This window comes from Capsella rubella, unplaced genomic scaffold (genome assembly GCF_000375325.1).
Source record: "Capsella rubella cultivar Monte Gargano unplaced genomic scaffold, Caprub1_0 scaffold_3, whole genome shotgun sequence".
NCBI classification, from domain to species: domain Eukaryota; kingdom Viridiplantae; phylum Streptophyta; class Magnoliopsida; order Brassicales; family Brassicaceae; genus Capsella; species Capsella rubella.
In genome coordinates this window covers 1,717,260-1,736,470 of record NW_006238921.1, presented here as the reverse complement: position 1 = coordinate 1,736,470, position 19,211 = coordinate 1,717,260, and the positions used below count along the sequence as shown (strand labels likewise).

Sequence of the window (19,211 nt, the reverse complement as noted above, 5' to 3'; positions counted from 1 at the left end):
TCACATGCCATTTCCTGTTAGTCCATTTTTCTGGAATTTCAACTTCATACATACATATATATGTATATAATGCTTTCCTCTTATTGAACAAGATCTTTGGTATTAATAATATAAAAGCTGATGTGGCTATGAAAGGAGGCTGACGTGTACATTTTCTTGTCTATATATTAAACGGTACATTTACAAATCTTCTTCTTCTTCTTCTTCTTCGCTCTCTCTGTTTGATCTTCAAGATTTACTGGCTCAAGAAAACCACTTGATCGCCGATTTCACCCACTTCTGTCATCATACTCTGTTTCTATTTGCTCTGTTGCTGAGATCTATTAGGTTATCTTCTTTCTACGTTCTTTTTTTGTGTGTTCAACTGATCTCGTATCTTGTGTACTGTTTTAGTTTATTCTTTGTAATCTTGGTTCGAGGTTTAGCGTTTGTGTTGTTTCAGGAAACAGAATGAGCTCAAAAGAAAAAACTTTCAAATGCGAGATCACGAAGATCGAGATTGGTAGTTGGACACGCGTCGCAGCGTACCCCGAGGATCTGTCAGCCAAGTGCTATTTCCAGCAGAAGAAGCTTCTTTGGGAGTTTCTCGAATTCGATGTAGCCAGAGGAATGAGACAGAATAAAAAGATGGTGATTTATTGGGATGATGTATTGTCTTGTAGGCAAAGTATCCATGTATTTGACAGAACCGGAATCCTGGACCTAGAGGTAACAACTTATACGTTCTTGTAATGTTTTAGTACGTTTGTACACTCTGATTTATGCGGCTATAATAAGAATGATCTTCATGTACGTAGCTGAGGAAACGTCCTTCGTTTTTAGTGGAGACTACCCTAGCCCCAGGAAGACCGATTCAATGGGAAAAGACTGATGAAGATTTCACTTTCAATCAGGCTGCATCATCTTACAGGTTATCTTTTGATCCTTATTTTCGGTTTCTTGTACTACCATTGAAAGTTCGAAGCCTGACCATTCTTACATATGACAACAGAAGGCATACATTGCACTTTTCTTCTGGAGTTTTGCAAGAGATGATGGGGAAGCTTGTGGCTGGCCATAACTTCTGGAAAGATCTACTCAACGTGGATTTCCCGACTTTATCAGAACGCTTTGAACAAGACTTAAACACAAATAACGATGGCAAGATACGTAGACATACTGGCGTGATGATGGAAAGCACGCGGGTAGTACAATTGCTGAAGAAAATAGCATTGAAGAACAGACTGACTCTGACTGAGAATGTGTTAGGTTTTGAAAACCCCAAAGTCAAAAGACTTGTAAAATTTCTTCTAATGGTCATAGTTGAATGCTAGCTCGAATATCTCCTCATATTCATCCACAAAGTAGCTCGAATATTATAATCTTTACTCGTTTTTGTCTGGCACCTATCATCTTCTCTTTCACCTGGCAGAGGGAGAGAGAAAGAGAGATATTTTCTTAAGGGATCCTCAATGGCTCAACAGAAACTTAATTAGTCAGTAGCTAAACAGCTGAACAGAGTATTAAATTATATAGTAGTTTCGTGACTTACACGGCCAATTCCAATAATTTTTCAAAAACGATAATTTGGATCTTGAATCCCATCCAATAAGACAATGTTGTGGTTTCCATAATGATGATTTTGGGTAACACCTTCAAATCTCCAAGGGAAATTGAACACGAAACACATTTCTTCCCACAAAGACCGTTTTGTAACGGCAACTTTTTCTTACCAGTTTTTGTGATTGTGATCACAGATCAATTTCCTTCTTTTTTTTTTTTGGACCAAAAAAGGAACCAATCCAACCATACATTGTTCAAAGGGAACTCCTAAGACATAGTTCAAATTTGTCATCGCACCAATTACTTTAATGATACAAATTCCTCTTCTTGCACAATGAAACAATATCTCAAGACATTTGCTTTTAGATTACAAAGTTGTGGATCAAAAACGCTAGAACACAGATACGGGTGATTAAAAAAAAAAAATTCATGATTTTTTCGAAGATCCAAATCCCCCGAATCCCATCATCTCTGCAACCTCAGGATCCATCTCAGGCTCCTCTTCTATCACCTTCCCTTTCTGAAAGACGAAAATTTGAAGAAAACAAAAACATAAGTCAGACTTCGAAAAGACAATCACAATAATCAATCAAAGTGAAAAAAGAGCTCAAGAAGATATCTAATCTATATACAAAAAGACTTGCCTTCTTCTCTTTCTTTTTCTCTCGACGTCGCCTTTTTAATTCTTCCTCTTCTTCTTGCTGTTTCCGGATGCGTTCGTCTAGATCTATAGTCAGATCAAGATCAAATTCAGTTATCCAAGATCTACTATGCATTAGATGAAGACCAAGTTGCTACCTTACTGTTCTTTTTCAACCTACTTCGATTTTTCTAGCTTTTCTTTCCAGAGATTAGTTTCTGATTTATGAAGAAACATCAAACTAAATAACTCAAAGATGGGTCCTCTCAAAAGTCTTACCTTGTTCAGAGAAAGTTCCTGGCGTTTTCCGCTTCTTTAAAACCTCAAACCGCTCCTGGACCTAATACAGTTTAACCCCAAAGCACTTTTATCTCAGATTCATCAACACAAGCAAAAACCCATGATAGCAATTAAGCATATATCTGGAAGAAAAAATTACCTGTTCAAGTGACGATCTCTCCACCCGCATAGACATTCCCAGTGCCCGTTGATCTGTGTGAATCAGAAACAACACCATCTAATTTAGTTTACAAATTGGATATTACATCCAACAATTCAGTGGCTTTAAAATGAATATGACTTCTTAAGTTTGACTTGTTAGAATAGAATATGGTGAGTAAAGAGTCACCACGTACGTTTTTTCCCATTTATGTGATCCAAGTAATTTGCTGAGTCTTTAACGACACATTCACAGACGCGACAGAAATAACCGGCCTGTGGAAAGACAAAGGTCATTAGCAGATTCTCGCATGGTTTCAAGTTTTTTCTTTTCTTAAGATCATATTTGAAGTACAAGAAGAAAAGAGCTATTACCTGCTGGCTTAGAGGCGCTACCGGTGTAACGACCTGGTAATATAAGCAAGAATGTTAGGTTCTTGAAGACCTTAAGTGGAAAGACTTCCATATCAAAAGAAAGCAAGAACAAGATTGAAATCAACAAAGTAGTCTTTATTAAACTCATAAATAAAAAATAATCATGCAATACACCAGTTCAAACATCAACGCCGTTTACTAGATAGTAAGGTATTCACAAAACTTCATCTGTTTTGAAGGCAAGAGAAGAACAGAGATTCCAAACGTTTATTGTCAATCGCACACTTCAGATCAAAACCAAAAAAGGCATTGGTTTAAAAGTAGACTTCTCATGTAAAAGGAAAATCCATATAGAAACAACATCCGTGACTCATTGTCCAAGAACAAGTAGACCAAAGTTACTTGTACAAATTCTCTGTCTTACTGACAAACACAAGAAAGCCAGCAAATTTCTATTCAATTCAAAAAATAAAGGTAAAAAGAGATTAAAAGAATCACCTGTGTCTTGCCCAGACGAGATTCTAGGTCAACATGATAGTCTCTATGCTTCAAAGGGGCTCTTTGCACAGGAGGACCTTTAGCTGAGAAAAAAACAACGAACCTAAATTAGTGTCATCAAAATTTCACAAATTCAAGTATTTATAAGCTCGAAATCAGAGAAGTAACCCTACACCGAGATTTAGACCGATCTGACTCCTGCATCCAGAAACAAAAAAACAAAAAAGCATGATTTAGCTTTCAAAATTGAAATCAGCAAATCAGAGATTGAAAAACAGGAAACTGGGAGAGAAAGCAACCTTCTTTTCGCGTTCACGAGCACGCTCCTTGAACTCTTCCGCATCGAACTTCTTTCTAAACGTATTATCAACCCCAGCAGCCTAAAAAATCATCGAACCAAAACACACAAAGCAACCTCAGAGTCACATCGTTACCCTTATATTTAAACCCCTAAGTAGATATAGGGTAAGCTTACCGCGTTGCTCGAAGCCATTGGAGAACCAAAAAGCTGAAAGGGCTTAGCAAAGAGAGAAGAGGAAACACTGATTTGGATTCTTCGAATTTTCTCTTCCGTCTTCGATGAACAAAACAATTGAGTCTCCGTTTAAAGACGGTGATACGTTATGGAATAATTATTTTAAATGCTGATAAACTAACACTCAGGGTGTTTGGTCTAGTGGTATGATTCTCGCTTCGGGTGCGAGAGGTCCCGAGTTCGATTCTCGGAACACCCCGATTGTTGTTTTTTTTTAATAATGACTTACACTTGCTCGTTGTCTCTGCACAGTGATCACCATCACTAAACCGAAGTAATGAAAATGTCTATTAGGCTTTCACTATTTGGGATTACAGAGGTTAAAAATTTATCGCAAAGGAATGCTCTATAATTACACTGTGAGAGAATGTAGTTCAGCCTAATATTCTTTCTAACAGATAATATTATAAAGACTAGAAAAAAAAAAAAAGACCACGTAGTAGTCAGAAACACAAGAGAAGATCATTAACTAAGTCATCAACTAAATCGGACAGAATCTCTTCTTCAATCTCAACTCCTTCGTAAGTCTCTCTCTTGTAATCTAGCCATTTCCCTTCACAACTACTCATGTCTTTGTCAACTAGCTCATCCATCATCATCTCTCTCATCTTCTTCAATCCCTCAACCTCTTTCTTCACTTCTTCTGCCAAAATCCCTCCCCTTTTAAGATATATGTCTTCTTTCCCTAATAAACCTCTGCAGCTTCCCATGAACATCTGCTCGCATTTGACTGTTAAGCACTGGTTCACAAAGTCAAACAGTGTTCTTCTTTCAATCTTGCCCCGTAGATCTCTCTTACTTTCAATTTCATCAAAAAGGCTCAGAGGTAATATATCAGTAGCCATCCCCAAGGAGAATTCTTTAATCATCAGTTGGTCAGAGGCTATGATCTCAGTTATGTACTCAAGCTCCCAGTCATGACCTTCCTCAGCTACTGATAAAGCCACTGATTCTGCTGAGAGTTCAGTTTCTTCAATGTCATTGTGGTATTCATTGCGCGAATTTGAGAAACTCTTGCTGCTGGAGATTTGGAGATTTCTTGCTGTGCTGAAGCTGTTGACTTCCTGATCTTCTTCTGCCTGTGTCATAGGAAATATGAAATTTTTGAAGGTCAGTGAGTTAGAAAACCTTACGGTAAAACATATATAGTGAATTATAGAAACAGTGATAAGCTACTAAAAGTAGACCTATTCTTGTGCAGAGAAAGGAACCGGCCATATGACTAACCTGGAATATTTTATTATTATAAAATGAACTACAATCAGAGACAGATTCACTCTCTGATAAACCATTATCCAGATCATCTGACGGCAAAGATATTGTCCCGTTCACCCAATCCTTTGTAATGGAACCCGACGACTCTTCTTCTTGGGTAACACTACTGCAAGATGACTCAATCTTAGAGGTTAGCTCTTTGAGCTTTTTCTCCAACAGTAAATTAAGAGAATCACTGTCAATCTTATTGAAACCAAGTACTGATTCTGTATCTTGATCAGTCATTTTAGCAGAAGATCGTGAATTGGATGATAAACCCTTGATAGGGGATGAGAAAGTGAACGAAATCACATCCATGTCCTTTCGATCATTGTCCCCTGTCTTCAACCTGCCATCCACGGTGATGTTACATTTTATCAACTTTTCACCCCTTTTTATCCGTTTATCACTGTTGGATCCAGGTTCTTGCACCCCATTTGGCAGTTCTTTGTTGCGGGTAAGATTCTTTTTGCTGGACAAAGATGGAGCAGTGTTCTTTTCCGCTGATGTTGCAGTAAAACGAAGCTTCTTAGTTGTAGTTCCGCTTTCCACCAAAACCTTGTTTACAACTTTGTTCATCACTTTGCTGCCTCTCTGGTTTGAAACAGACCTCTCAGCAAATTGGTTCTGTTTCTGGTTATTTGGCTTAACCACAGTTTTCCCAGTGCTAGCAGAAGATTCTTTGAAACCTTTTCTTACTATTCGGTTCTTAGTTTCCATCTTCTTCTTTTGGTCTCTGTTGCCACTCGAGGGCGTTGAACTGACTCCCTTGTGACTAGTGTTGGTCTTTGCGTTTACAGATACAGAAGGCTTCTTCACTTTACCCTTCAAACCACCAAAGCTGATTTCTCCCAATAAATTATTTGTCTCTAGTCTCTTGAGTGATGATGTAGTTCTCTTTTCGTCGTGCTTTCCTCTGAAATACTTATTATCGCGAATACCATTAGAGATTTGAGGGCTTGGTCCTTTCTGTGAAGCTTCTAGTTTCTTTTTCAAATCTCTGATCCTCATCGGAAGTGATGAAGAAGAATCAGATGATGAAAACCGCGTTTTAGCAACTACTCGAGGGCTTGGATCAATCATTCTTGAAGCTGCTTCCATTACATAAGCAGGGTTCCTGGACTGAACAAACCCAGGACTCCGAATAGGAGACAAGAGCCTATTGTGAGTGACAGGTATTGGTTTAGCCGACCTTGGAGGCAACATTTCGGTTTGAAAGCGGTCAATAGGCCGGTTACACTCTGTATTCATTCTTGAATCCAAATGGTCCCAGGAAATACCATCATAGTCACTGCGAAGATTTACATAACCCAAATTCTCATATGCATCCCATGTGCTTGCTTTGCGTGAGGATCTGAGTAAGTATGGGTCAAAAGCGGGATTAGACTGGGACTCCAAGGCATTGTGTACAGGTAGAGACTCTAAACCCATGAGCCTAGCGACCACACTTGGAGCTCGGGACCCTTGTCCATCATCACTAGTGGCAGAGGATGTAGAGCAACTCGTGTCACTTCTCGGATTGTAAGTTGAATTTTTTCCAATATTATCCCCATCAATCTGTTAAACAAATATCATATCAAAGACCATTGATTCCGGTCATTCACTTAAATCAACTAAACATAGAGAAAAATGGTATTGAGAAGCCTTACCTGTGAGGGCCATGAGTTTGAGGGGTTTCGAGCATTTTTTTTTTCTTGCTTCGATGCTTCTGATACAAAAAAAAAAAGAAGACAATTGAACAAAAAGCCAAAGTAGATTAAGTTGTTTGAATTAAGAAGTGCAGGACTATGCATCAAAGATCACCAAAACAATAAAGCAAACCAAAATCTTCCACACAAAAAATTGCATTGATTCAGACCATAATGTCTACATATCAAAGCAATTGAATCAAAAGGCATAATTTGAAATCAACCAAAGGCTTCAGAACAAGAACGAATTTAGACTTAAACTGAGATGGTAAGAAGTTTGTTTTGCAGACATTACCGAAGACTACGTTGCTGCTGGAGGAGAAGAGCTTCTTCCGAGATTTACCAGGCCAGTCAAACAGATTTCGAAAACCTCCTCTGGATCGTTTCCTCTCAACAGCCTCCATTTCTATCATCTACCTATAACAGCAATTGAATTACTTCTATGCAAGGCATTATATTATATACACGAAACTGGATTTTGATTCTAGGAGTCTAAATACGTACTCAAGCTAAGCCAACTATTTCAGATGAAACTTTGATTGGCATTTCGATGAAAAGGACAAAAAGGACCAAACTTTGACACTAACATTAACAGTATACAACAGAACCAAAAAGGAATACTGACAAATCAAATGATTCAGCCAAAAAAAAAAAAAAAAACTCATCAATGATTAGAGGAATGTTACCAAATTCGAAATTGTGTATACCTTAACAGCAAAATGTAGGCAGCACCGAGACGAGAGTGGAGAAGAAACAAAATATGTGATACTGAGAAGAGTCGAAACCCTAAATTAAAAAAAAGTTTTTCACTTTTGTCTGTCTCTCATTGCTGTATTTGTCAAACTAACAAGAACACGAAGAGAGAAAACAAATCAGTGGAAAGAACGAAAAGGTGAGATTTTTGAGAAGTGGGTCAGAAGAACAGAAAGAGTTAAGAATTTGGAATTCAATGGCGGACTCGATTCAGCATTTGGAATATGGGAATTTGGGGATGGATTTGGGTTAGAGAGTAGAGAGAGAGAGACCTAAAAAGAACTAAAGAAAGAAGCGGAGCGGAGGGAGGCTTGTGAAAATGAAGAGATGCAGAGTGTGAATTGATGTGACAAGAAGAGAAAGAGAGAGACTTTGAATTTTCCAATATCTCCACCTCTCCAAATTAAATGTCTCATTTCTTTCTGTAAAATAATAATAAAAATATGACCTTTTTGCCCCATCTCATGAATTTTTGTTGGCTTTTACAGATTCGAATTTTTAATAATATTTGGAAATGAATTAGAGAAGTCGTTTATTTTCTCTTCTTATATACACAAATTTTGTTGACGCAAAAATACAAAGCACAAAATAAAGCTTTTTATTATGCGATCCGCCCCATATACTATTGTAAATTAATTTCTATGAATAATGTAGCCACGTGGCATTGGCAACCGATATATATACAAGAGAGTAAACTCAACAACAACTTCGTCTTCTTCATTAATCTCGCTCTTGTTATGATTTTCAAGAAATCAAGAATGGAACATGATCCCGATCACGAGGTTTTGAGTTTATCATTGGCTCCGCCGAACTCCGACGACGCAGCAGAGACACCTCTCGGCCAATATCTCCCTGTCGCTCCGTCTAGTTCTACTTCTTCTTCCGACGGCTGGAATGAGTCACAAGATCTTTCAAGTTTTCATGTTGCTCCGTCGAGTTCAACCTGTGTCTTGGATCTCTTATCGGCTTTCTCAAACAGCACAGCCTCGGCTCTTCCTTTTGCTGGTCCGTCGAGTTCAACCGATGGCTTGGATCTTTCATTGAGTTTGTCACTGGGATTAGGCGCTGGGTCTGCGTCTCTCGGAGCGGATCTTCCTCTAGGTCAGCCTGTATATTCTGGCAGAGATTCTCCGGCCATTACTTCTGGATCGCAGGTTCTTTACTCTGGTTCAACTTGCTCTGTTCTTTTCAATATTGGAATCACAAATTCTTAGGTTTTGTTACTCGTGTAAAACTCAGGTTAAAAGTTCATCTCGAAACTTGCCTAACCCACGGGCAGCTATATTATACTTTCCAATGACCAAGATTACAATCGGAGATTGGACCAAAGCTGCGGTCAACTACGAGGGTCTTATGGTTAGTTGCCACTTTGGAGAGCAAAAATTTGACTGGGAGATTCTTGACGTGGTAGGAACAGAAACTGGAACAAGAAAACATTGGAAAAAGATGGAGATCAAATGGGCCGATGTCTTGTCCCTAAAAGTGGACGTTATAACTGGATGCCTTGAGATCGAGGTAATGTATTTATTAATAAGCTGCTTACACATTCTTCAAAACTTGAACCTCATGTCATGTGTGTGTGTGTGTGTTTCTCTGCAGTTGGGAGTACCACCAACGTTCTTCCAACAGGATCTTGTAGGTAAATGGCAACAGATCAGCCATTACACTCAAAATCATCCTTCTAATACTTGCAGGTTGATTTTTGCTTCCCGTAACTTTATCCATGATCCTTCAGTTTGTTTCTGTTTCTAATTTGTTGAATGATTTCTGTTTCTAATTTGTTGAATGATTAAATTCTTTCATCTTTGTATTTTTCAGGAGACATCAACTATATTTTGTTCCGCATGTTTTACAAATGAACTACAGGGAGATAGTAGCAGACAGCTTTTGGGCCAGAAGAACATTGGAAGTCCCTTTCCCATCATTACCAGAGTCGCTTCACTTCGGAGATGGCCATGCAAACTCAGCGGTTGGAGACAACAGCCAGAATGCCAATGCATATCAGTTGCTTGCGCCGAAAGTTATCCCACCATCTCAACAGAGGAACGTACTACCTTCACCTGATCCTCATGTTGGACCGAATTCGGGAGGCACGTCGCAGCAAAGCCCTAAAAGAAGACGCATCGCAAAGAAATCCCCGAAAAAATACGCATCCAAGCAAAACCCCACAAGAAGAAGTAGAAGCATCGCAAAAGGGTGAGAAAACGAAACGAGAGTGAGACGTGAGTAATGATGGCTCAATGCTTTCACGAAGCAGTGTTGTTTGCTTAATGCTTTCATGAAGCAGTGTTGTTTGCTCTAAATTCAGGCTTTTTAGATGTAGTTTATGCTTCAAAAACCTTGTCTACAACTTTGTTCATCAGTTTCCTGCCTCTCTGGTTTGAAACCAGCAAGTTGGTTTCGGTTTCAAGTTATTTGACTTAACCACATTTTTCCTTACTTTTTACGAGAAAACCAAAAAATCATGACTTTGAAGAATTGATGAGAACTTAACCTTGGAAATGCTCAAATCTACCATGTTATGTTACATAAAGGAAGCAAAAAAGATCTTTACTATTACAACATCATAAATGTTTATTGTTAACTCTGGTCATGTGAAGAAAACAATATGTAGCAATATATAAGAGGTCAAGTCATCGAAGATTTGATGGAGATTACTTTAGCTCTTTTCACAGTTATCACACGGATTTAAACTGCTTTTACAAATCTTCCGGTCAAATGACTCTCCAAAGTACTCTAGTAACATCTGTCTTCTGCATTCTGTCTGAAAGCATTCATAGATTAAGACTTAGTAAAGATGAAGTAAAATCTTGAACATATTAACCACAATGGAAACAGAGAATTAACAGCATTTGCTTTTCCATTTTGCGTTTTAACAATATTACCTTGAGCTCACAGTATTGCTGCATCTTCTTGGCCTGAGCCATGGCTGACTTAAATCTATCCATGTTTCTGCCTTGTCCATTACGCAGCATGCAAACGACTCTGCTGAAATCTTTCTTTTGGTACAAGCAAATGCACTGTGCTTGAAGCCCGTCCCTTCCAGCTCTCCCTGACTCTTGGTAGTAGCTTTCTACAGCTTTAGACAAAGTATTGTGTATGACAAAACGCTGCAGCAAAAGCGATTTTTAAAAAAGAGGAAAGTGACAGAACCTAGCAACGAAATGGCTGCAATGGCTATGAACAGGCTTGACTTACCACGTCTGCTTTGTCTATTCCCATCCCAAATGCGATGGTTGCACAAACAATTCGGACTTCCCCTGTTTGCCATTTCCTCTGTACATCAACTCTCTGTTTTGCAGGCATACCAGCATGGTAATAAACAGTCTTCACCTTGCATTTCTCGTTCAGAAACTTCGCAACATCGACACATTCACTTTTGGAGAGACAATAAACAATCCCAGACTGATCCTTGAACCGATCTCTTAACAGCTCTTGGAGCTGTTTCAGCGGCTCTTTTGTTTTGACGATCACCTCATACTTCAAGTTGGTTCTGTCAAAGCTCATCTTCAGAACCGGAGCCCTAGGAATTCTCAAACTTTTTATTACGTCCTGTTGTGTGGAAAAAAGGATCAAAATGGCAAAATAGCAGTGTTCAGATCATAAGGAACCACAACATATGATAGAGTAAGACTGTTTTCTGAAGCTAGATTGAGAACTGGAGCAATGAAAATCCTCAGAACATGAAATTCTGTTCCCAATTTCAAAAGGATCTAATCATGGTGATGGTTGTTACCTGACAGACGGATTCAGTTGCTGTCGCTGTAAGAGCCATCACAGGAACACGGGGAAAGTTCTGCTTAAGACATCCCAGTTCCCTATAGTCTGGCCGAAAGTCGTGTCCCCATTGGCTGGAAAGAAAAACAACACATTCATGTAGATCACAAGGAGAATTTCCTCAGGCAGAAATCTATTTTGATATTAAGGTGTTAGTGATGAACAATCAGAACACATTCGTGTAGACAACAAGGTAGAATGTGTGGAAGAAGGGGAGAAAGGTATTGTACCTCACGCAGTGAGCCTCATCAACCACAAAACCTGCCAGCAGTCCCTGTTGTTAATAATGGAAGATGTTTAACTTTTTTCTTAGAGGTAGAATTTGGTTGTTATAAATTATGTAACAATAACAACAAAGGAAACTGAACATGCTACCTTGCGGTCTAAGCACCTTAGTGTCTCCAAAAAGGATGAACTCCCAGCAATTTTCTCAGGTGTCACATACAAGAGTTTACATGACGGGTTATCTCTCCTGCAAGCAAAATGTCAATGCACGTATGAGCTTTTTAAGTGCATTTCGAATTTTAGATGGTTAGATCATCACTAAAGAAATTGGATAAATGATGCCTAAGGCACTTGACTGTAAAAAATGAAAGAAATCGAGAGAGGATCTTCACCTAAGCTCTTGTAATACAGCTGCTGCTTGGGAAGATGTTTGCTGAGAGTTCAGAAAAGTCGCTGGTATCCCGTACTTTAGGTTCAGGGCAACTATCTGATCCTGAATGAGGGACAATAGAGGAGATATAACTATGGTAACTCCAGCTTTTAGTGTTGCAGGAAGCTGTAAACAAACAAAAGAGACAAAATTTAGTATGCATACTGTAGCAATATAAACTAACGGCTAGTGGACAAACTCTTCCTAAACAAAACTCAAATCACGCCTTCAGGAACATATAAAGCTAAGGGATCCTGCCTGGTAACACAAACTTTTCCCCCCTCCCGTTGGCATAAGAACAAAACAATCTTTTTTTTCCATAGATGCTCTACATGCTTGATGCTGCAAGGGGCGAAACACCTTGTTCCCAAAGATCACCAAATTTGCAAACTCTAGATCATCCAACGCCTGCAACTCTTCGTAGCTCGGAGTTTCAAGGTCCTTGTCTGATATCTGTACAGAAGGATTTCTGCTTGAAATTGTTGAAACTGAATCTTCCATGGAATTATCCTTCAGCGAAGAAAAAATCAGAAGTTTCAGTTCTAGAGGAAAGTACAAGTTTGTCATTAAAAACACAATTCAAATGTGAAGAGAGAGCTAGCAAAACCCAGAAGCTGTCAAAGGAACCCACAACAAAACTATTTTAACTTGGTCATAGGAACCAGACCCAAATGAATGAAGAGTTAAATCTTTGAGATAAAAAGCTTCGACGCATGATTAAACATAGATATATCCTTGAGCACATAAATGAGAGAATCTTTGCCAAACAGAAAACTTGTTTATTTCCTTCTTTTCAAAAAGCATGAAATAGTAACTGCAACGTTGAATCTTACCATAGATCTCAAAGAGTAATTTCTAGAACTTGTCTGTGATCTCCTTGGGACCTTGAAGCGTTTCTCAATATCTTCCAAATCACTAGAAGAATCCAACTCCATTATCTCCGGGATTTTCTTTGGCTCAGGAGAATCCTCAATGACATGAACTTGAACTCTTGAATCATCATCATCATCAGTCTTGAATCCGTCATCAATAGAATTAGCTTGATCAAACATTTCAGCCAAAGTTCCTTGAGCTTCAGACTCGATAGCCTGTATATCATCCCATTCCTCAGTTCCCTCCTCAAAATCAGCTAACGCGGCAAGAAAATCATCTCCACATAACTCAACAGTGATGAAATCCCGACCATCATCGCCTTTGAGACCAGACACAATAAGAAAAAAAAAAAAAAAAAAAACAGAAACTTAATCGATTACGAGAGCATAGGGTAGAATCTAGATTATAATTTTGGTACCGTAGAGAGCGACGAATCGATCCAAGCATTTTTTGGCGGAATCATCATCGAATCCGAGCTTTGTAGCAAGGCTTATCAATCGAGCTTTCTCCAATTCGAGATCCTGATCCTTCATCTCCGACAACGGAACCAGCGATTATTCCCGACGGCGATTAGAGAATTTAATTGATGTTTATATTTTTTTTTTAGAGCCCTTTCCGCACAAAGAGAAACATCCAGCCTCTTTTTTCCCGCCAATTACAAAACGTCCCGTTTCACTCTATCTTAGATGGGCTTTCAGGCCCAAATCCAGCAGCTTAAAGTCCGATTCACCAATCTTCTCCGATCCTTGTGGATTACATTGATAACCGGTCTTTATGACATCGGTTTCCCTTTTCTGGTTCGATTGGTTTCTATTAAACGCCGGTTTGATTTCTAGTTCTTACAATATGTAGTCCGATTGCCTTTACGTAAGATAGAGGTCGGAATGGGTCCAATTTAAATAGATATTTAAGACAACGAAACAATTAAAAGTTGGGGGGGGGGCAAACTTTTTAAAAAATTCAACGGTGTAATAGGACTGGAGGTCATTTTCCTAAACTTATAGAGGTCACTTGATCCCAATTAATAGCTACGCAGCTTGTGGCCATATTAGCAACTTGATTATTTGTGAATAAGGTCCACTACTCACCAATGTCTATGAATTCAACTCTCTAATATTTCTTTTTCCTTTGGACATCTTTTTAGGGTTTCTAAAGTCAAATGATCTTTCTCCTCTTTTGTTTCGTCTATCAAACTCGACTATCTAAACATTAAATATTTTAACATTTCAACGGAATTAATGCATAAATATATATACAAGACCTTTTAGTACATTTCCATTCGGCTTAATTAACCCTACACATATATACATATACTTATTGGGATTTAGTAAGTAATGTTGTAAAACAATCACAATTGGAGTTGTTTGCTTTATTTGGACCAAAATGGTTGCCTCGATCTTTTTTAAAGTGAAACTTATTTACCCAAGAACGAGAATCATCAACCAAGGGAATGAGTACTGATGCATTTATACTTTCATTTTCGTATGTTGTTTTCTAGTTTCAATCATCATTTTCAATTGCGCATTGCAGTAATCGACGTGGAGAGTAACCAAACTAAATAAAGATAATCAAACTTACAAGTATATATATAACGACCAAACTATTAGAAGTTTAGCGTCACTAATTAAGCAGTTATAATATAGTTTCACTATCCCCATATATAATTATATAGGATCATCATCAAACTCAAATAAAACTTGTCTATTTATTGATTTAACATCCCAAACACATAATATATATATAAAGATTATGCGACACCTGATACACCCTCATTGCCCTATTATATTGGTTCATTGTTTTGTATGATAATTTATAAATTATCATTACGAGGATAGTATTTATCAGTTTGGGAGGATTTTATGTTTTGACCTAAAATAGTTTAATAATCGAAATAAGGTAGAAAAACACAAAACCAAATTTATTATTAAAACGAAAAAAGCATACAACATGATCTTATTATAGATGTAGAGAGAAGCCGTCATTAGCTTCGTCCTACTATTTCCTCATAAACAAAACAGCTTACACACATTCCCTTACATTACATCGAACCGAAACCACACTTACATATTAGAGATACAGTCTTATTTGTTATTCGATACGAATTCATTGTAAAATTTCAGCATTTCATTAATGACCGTAGCAGTGGCAGTGCTCTTCGTGATCGTGATGGTCGTCATGATCATGGTGGCCGTGATCATGGTCATGATCCTCACACTCTCCTTTACATGAGTGCTCGTAATGCTCATGGCATTGGGCTTCACACTCTCTTTCCCTACATGGGTAAGACACTGTGGCTTCGCCTAAAAACCTATCGCAGTCATTAGCCTGACTCTTCTGGATCTCTGAATGTACATTGAAGTAGAAGAACTTACATTAAAAATTTCTAAATTATATGTTTCCTGCTTAATTTATACTTATGTAATTATGTACGATGAAGATATATGCATATGAACAATTAACTTAGAAATTAGACTAGAACCGAAAGAAAATTAAATTACCGGCCGAAATGAACAAGAGGACGAGCAGAAGACTGGTGAAGCAGATGAGGGTCTTTGCCATTTTCGAGGCTTTTTGCTTTCTCTGCTTTTTAAGCTTTAAAATAACTGTTTCTCTACTGTTCTCGGAAACTTTGGGTGATATTACTCAATGGGTGTTCCAATCTTATTTATAGGAGAATTCCGTTGACTTAAATCGCCGTTTCAGTCTCACGTGTATAAGCCTTTAAGGCCCAGCTTTTAAATTTCATACTTTCGTTTCAAAGCCCATTTGATGATACCCCTCTATTAACCCAGTGCTTTTTACTTTACTGACCGTGTATATTTTTTTGACAACTACGATTTTGTTACTAAACAAAAGCGATAATGCTACAAGAAAGTGAAGTTAGGAAAAGAAATTGTCAAAAATACTAGTTTTGTAACAGTTGACAAAGCTCAAAGAGTCAAAGGCTTGTGAGTCATTCTCAAGTGAAAACCGTTCACGAAAGATAAAGGAATTAACATAAAATTTGAAGTTGAACTGCGAATTAAAAGACTCTCGAAGTTGATAATTCTTTTTTAAAATACGTACGCCAAACACAAGAAGGGAAGTCGAGTTTGAAGATATATAAGAGGTTAAAAAATGATTTACTGAAATCGATAAAGAAGTATCACCAGATTATGTGGGGGATTATTAAAACAATAAAGACATGGGTGGTAAAATAAAGTGCTTGAGAGATGCAGGAGGAAATGGATAGATAGAATTAGAAGTGGTGCATGGTTGAAGGAAGATATGAAGTAGACGGGTCGGGGAAGCCTTCAAAAGAGAAGAGAAGGAGGAGCTCGTGCGGTTATTTTATATTATATATGGAATTGGAAGTGGTAAAAATTGATAATGATGGGTCTCGTCTCAATGTCTCATCAACTCTCAACTATTCGTTTATTTGGGGTGAAAGACTAGATTCAATGTTATACTATTCTTAAATCTATAGTCGCATTTTGAATAATATCCATTAATTGCTTCGTAGCTCGGCTCAATGGCCACTTGGTTACCTAGCTTCTTAATGAAGGTCATCTACTCATTAATTTCTCCTAATTACTCGGTGAGAACTCTTTGGACTTTTCCGAATTTTTTAAAGTCAAATCCTTCTCCCCATGAATTTTCTATTTACTTCTTACAAGTTCTATTAGGTTAAAAATTTAGTGTAGATGCTAAAAATTGAATATTGTTACTATTGTAGAAAAAGAATTGATACGTAGTTGCCTAAATTAGATATGTCTACGGGCAGGTTTGGTTGCCTCGATCGATCTCTATTAACGATTAAGTGAGACTTATTAAGTATTTACGAAATTGTTTATTTTTTTTGGTAAAGAGTATTTACGAAAAATATAAAGAAATAAAACAAGCCGTATATGTATATAGTAATTTTTTTTTTTTGTGTTTTGTTTTTGTTAATAAATGGTAGTAATTTTTACGTCAATTGTTCTTATATATGACATTCTGTAGTACTTTTTAACAATGATCAGGGAATTTCGGTAGTACAATGAAGTTAATTAGTTAATCACCATTCAAAAAGAATATGTGTAAGGTCGTATAGCTAATGTCACCTTTTTTTCTCAAAGATGATTAAACTGATATAAATATGTGTTCTTTATCCATGCAATAGCCAGATACATATTATGTTAGCTAGATGGTTTCACATTCTTATACTTTTTTTTTTTTAATTATGACTAACAATGATAAATTAAATATCACATCAACTTTTACATTAAAAAGAAGTTTACTATATATTAATAAAAACGGAAGAGAAGTATATATCAAATCATCAAAACGATGATAGCTAGTATAGTAGTATATATGTTATTAAAACGAAATAGCATACAACATAGTATGATCTTATTATAGACGTCGACGTATGGAGGAAGCAGTCATCAGCAGCTTCGTCCTTTTATTTGTTTTGAAAGAAAACAACTTACACTTATTACATTATATAGTGACACAAACTTTATTAGTTAACTTCAGTGATATTTACTACCGTAACAGTGGCAATGCTCTTCGCCGTGATGATCCTCACACTCTCCTTTACATGCTACGTGAGGGTAATGTTCCTTGCATGAGGCTTCACAAGCTTTTTCCCTACATGGGTGGTAAAACGGGGCTTCGCCTATAAACTTCTTACAGTGACCCTCGCTCTTCGGGATTTCTATATATATACATTGAAGAACCATTTAGCTTAATATGATATGAAGTTGAATATACATGTTGCGATTTGAAGTAACGGGCATATATATATGCATACAAAAATTTGGGGAAGATTATATATTACCAGAGGAAATTAGCAAGACAACGAGCAAAAGAGTGGTGAAACAGATGGAACCCAAGATCTTTGCCATTTTAGTAGCTTTTGCTTTCTTTTTTCTCAAACTTAAGGAGGGGGGGTTGTAATCTATTTATAACAAGAAGTTTTGTTGACTTGACTTTACTTACGACGGCGTCGTTTAACTCTGCACATAAATAGCCTCTACAATCCAGCTCTTAAATTCCATACATACGTTTTAAAAAGCCAACTTAATAATTTTTTTTTTTGAAGTTGTGGTGTTTAATTAAAAGAAAATTATTTAATATAGGCGTCTTTTGATAATTTTTTCAAATTAACATATATATATTTTTTCTTTTATTTTGATGTGTCAGTTAATTGAATATTATAGAAATACACAAGGAACACAATTACATAATGAATGGAACAAATTAAATACCTTTTCAAAACAAACTTCTAAACAGGTTATATAAAATGAGAGACCTATATTCCATGAATAATCTTGGAGCATTGAATCTTAATCCATTTGTAGCTCTTTCTCAAAGATGTCTTCATCTTTCCTTCGGCTGAATAAAGCTTGTATTTCGCCACTCGTCGTTTTCTCTTTATTTCCGGATCGTTCCACCATCCTACGATTGTTACAAAAACAAATTTCATAACGCTTAAAACATTATATAATCCTTACTCGTATATTTTGCAATTAAATGCAAAACACAACATTTACATATGCTTTACACATCCTTTTTAATTACCTTTTAACGACGTAGAATGAGAAGAAGATCTCTTGGTAGGTCTAACGGGCAAGTCTTTGTAAGAAATTTTACGCCATAAATCTGCTGTCATTGGAGATCGATTATGCTTTGATTCTCTGACGACGTAAATACCTCTTACCGGTTTTAAATCAGCAGGATCAACCAGTTGAAGGTTCCTATCTCCTTCATACGATTTGTAAGATCGTATTCTAGGAGATTGGAAATCCTCCATCTCGGTTTTATCTCTCCCTCTCTTTTTTTTCTCTCCTATTTCTTTTTCTTTTAAAAATATTTTTCTGCTTTTATACTCCAAATAAATAGAATCTCTCTAGTATTCAAAGCCTTGTATCTCGGAAGAGTTAAAAATGTGGTGGAAAACAAAAAATTGTTTTTACAACAAAATTATTAAAAATGGAAAAGGAAAAAAAAATATTATAGCGAACAATAGAGACCTTAAATAGATAATGGCTTCTTTTATTTATCTTCCATCTCAATAATGATTTGTTTTGGTAACGGGTCATTCAACAGCATAAGAAGGGTCCAAACCATATTCCTCTCGTTGAATTAGTTCGATTTGATAATTGATATCATAAAGTTCAAAATAAATAATAGTGAAATTTGATAAAATAATATCTGTAA

The 19,211-nt window shown here is 37.0% G+C and overlaps 6 protein-coding genes and 1 non-coding gene across 9 annotated transcripts; 1 reads left to right on the top strand and 6 right to left on the bottom strand.

Annotated features, from left to right (window-relative positions):
- Window positions 1–1,773: 1,773 nt before the first annotated feature.
- LOC17891564 (zinc finger matrin-type protein 2) lies at window positions 1,774–4,078 on the bottom strand. Its single transcript, XM_006298522.2, has 10 exons — window positions 3,969–4,078; window positions 3,793–3,873; window positions 3,667–3,691; window positions 3,494–3,576; window positions 2,996–3,028; window positions 2,818–2,896; window positions 2,622–2,674; window positions 2,462–2,522; window positions 2,187–2,269; window positions 1,774–2,062 (listed from the first exon to the last, which is right to left on the bottom strand). Exons 1-10 carry the CDS (start codon window positions 3,984–3,986, stop codon window positions 1,970–1,972), a joined length of 609 nt encoding a protein of 202 aa, XP_006298584.1. The 5' UTR covers window positions 3,987–4,078; the 3' UTR covers window positions 1,774–1,969.
- A 77-nt stretch (window positions 4,079–4,155) lies between these two features.
- On the top strand, window positions 4,156–4,227 carry TRNAP-CGG. Its single transcript has one exon. It is a non-coding gene; the product is annotated as a tRNA-Pro (tRNA).
- A 66-nt stretch (window positions 4,228–4,293) lies between these two features.
- On the bottom strand, window positions 4,294–8,098 carry LOC17893416. 2 transcript variants are annotated; one of them, XM_023786800.1, is made up of 5 exons: window positions 7,678–8,098; window positions 7,266–7,387; window positions 6,932–6,990; window positions 5,256–6,839; window positions 4,294–5,107 (listed from the first exon to the last, which is right to left on the bottom strand). In XM_023786800.1, exons 2-5 carry the CDS (start codon window positions 7,381–7,383, stop codon window positions 4,472–4,474), a joined length of 2,397 nt encoding a protein of 798 aa, XP_023642568.1. In that variant the 5' UTR covers window positions 7,384–7,387; window positions 7,678–8,098; the 3' UTR covers window positions 4,294–4,471. The 2 variants fall into 2 exon arrangements, with proteins under 2 accessions (XP_023642568.1, XP_023642570.1); XM_023786802.1 differs by having other exon boundaries at window positions 7,266–7,383.
- Window positions 8,099–10,199: 2,101 nt separating this feature from the next.
- Window positions 10,200–13,614, bottom strand: LOC17892707 (ATP-dependent DNA helicase Q-like 1). 2 transcript variants are annotated; one of them, XM_006297188.2, is made up of 10 exons: window positions 13,447–13,611; window positions 12,989–13,347; window positions 12,414–12,665; window positions 12,118–12,281; window positions 11,876–11,972; window positions 11,731–11,774; window positions 11,460–11,574; window positions 10,922–11,275; window positions 10,609–10,833; window positions 10,200–10,487 (listed from the first exon to the last, which is right to left on the bottom strand). In XM_006297188.2, exons 1-10 carry the CDS (start codon window positions 13,559–13,561, stop codon window positions 10,383–10,385), a joined length of 1,830 nt encoding a protein of 609 aa, XP_006297250.1. In that variant the 5' UTR covers window positions 13,562–13,611; the 3' UTR covers window positions 10,200–10,382. The 2 variants fall into 2 exon arrangements, with proteins under 2 accessions (XP_006297250.1, XP_023642038.1); XM_023786270.1 differs by lacking the exon at window positions 10,200–10,487 and having other exon boundaries at window positions 10,711–10,802; window positions 13,447–13,614.
- A 1,311-nt stretch (window positions 13,615–14,925) lies between these two features.
- LOC17892255 (defensin-like protein 205) lies at window positions 14,926–15,650 on the bottom strand. Its single transcript, XM_006298772.2, has 2 exons — window positions 15,527–15,650; window positions 14,926–15,370 (listed from the first exon to the last, which is right to left on the bottom strand). Exons 1-2 carry the CDS (start codon window positions 15,585–15,587, stop codon window positions 15,156–15,158), a joined length of 276 nt encoding a protein of 91 aa, XP_006298834.2. The 5' UTR covers window positions 15,588–15,650; the 3' UTR covers window positions 14,926–15,155.
- Window positions 15,651–17,291: 1,641 nt separating this feature from the next.
- Window positions 17,292–17,910, bottom strand: LOC17893526 (defensin-like protein 204). Its single transcript, XM_006298832.2, has 2 exons — window positions 17,830–17,910; window positions 17,292–17,706 (listed from the first exon to the last, which is right to left on the bottom strand). The coding sequence occupies exons 1-2, from the start codon at window positions 17,894–17,896 to the stop codon at window positions 17,522–17,524; spliced, it is 252 nt and encodes an 83-aa protein (XP_006298894.1). The 5' UTR covers window positions 17,897–17,910; the 3' UTR covers window positions 17,292–17,521.
- Window positions 17,911–18,192: 282 nt separating this feature from the next.
- Window positions 18,193–18,835, bottom strand: LOC17891545. The gene is made up of 2 exons (XM_006300095.2): window positions 18,573–18,835; window positions 18,193–18,449 (listed from the first exon to the last, which is right to left on the bottom strand). The coding sequence occupies exons 1-2, from the start codon at window positions 18,802–18,804 to the stop codon at window positions 18,304–18,306; spliced, it is 378 nt and encodes a 125-aa protein (XP_006300157.1). The 5' UTR covers window positions 18,805–18,835; the 3' UTR covers window positions 18,193–18,303.
- Between the last annotated feature and the right edge of the window lie 376 nt (window positions 18,836–19,211).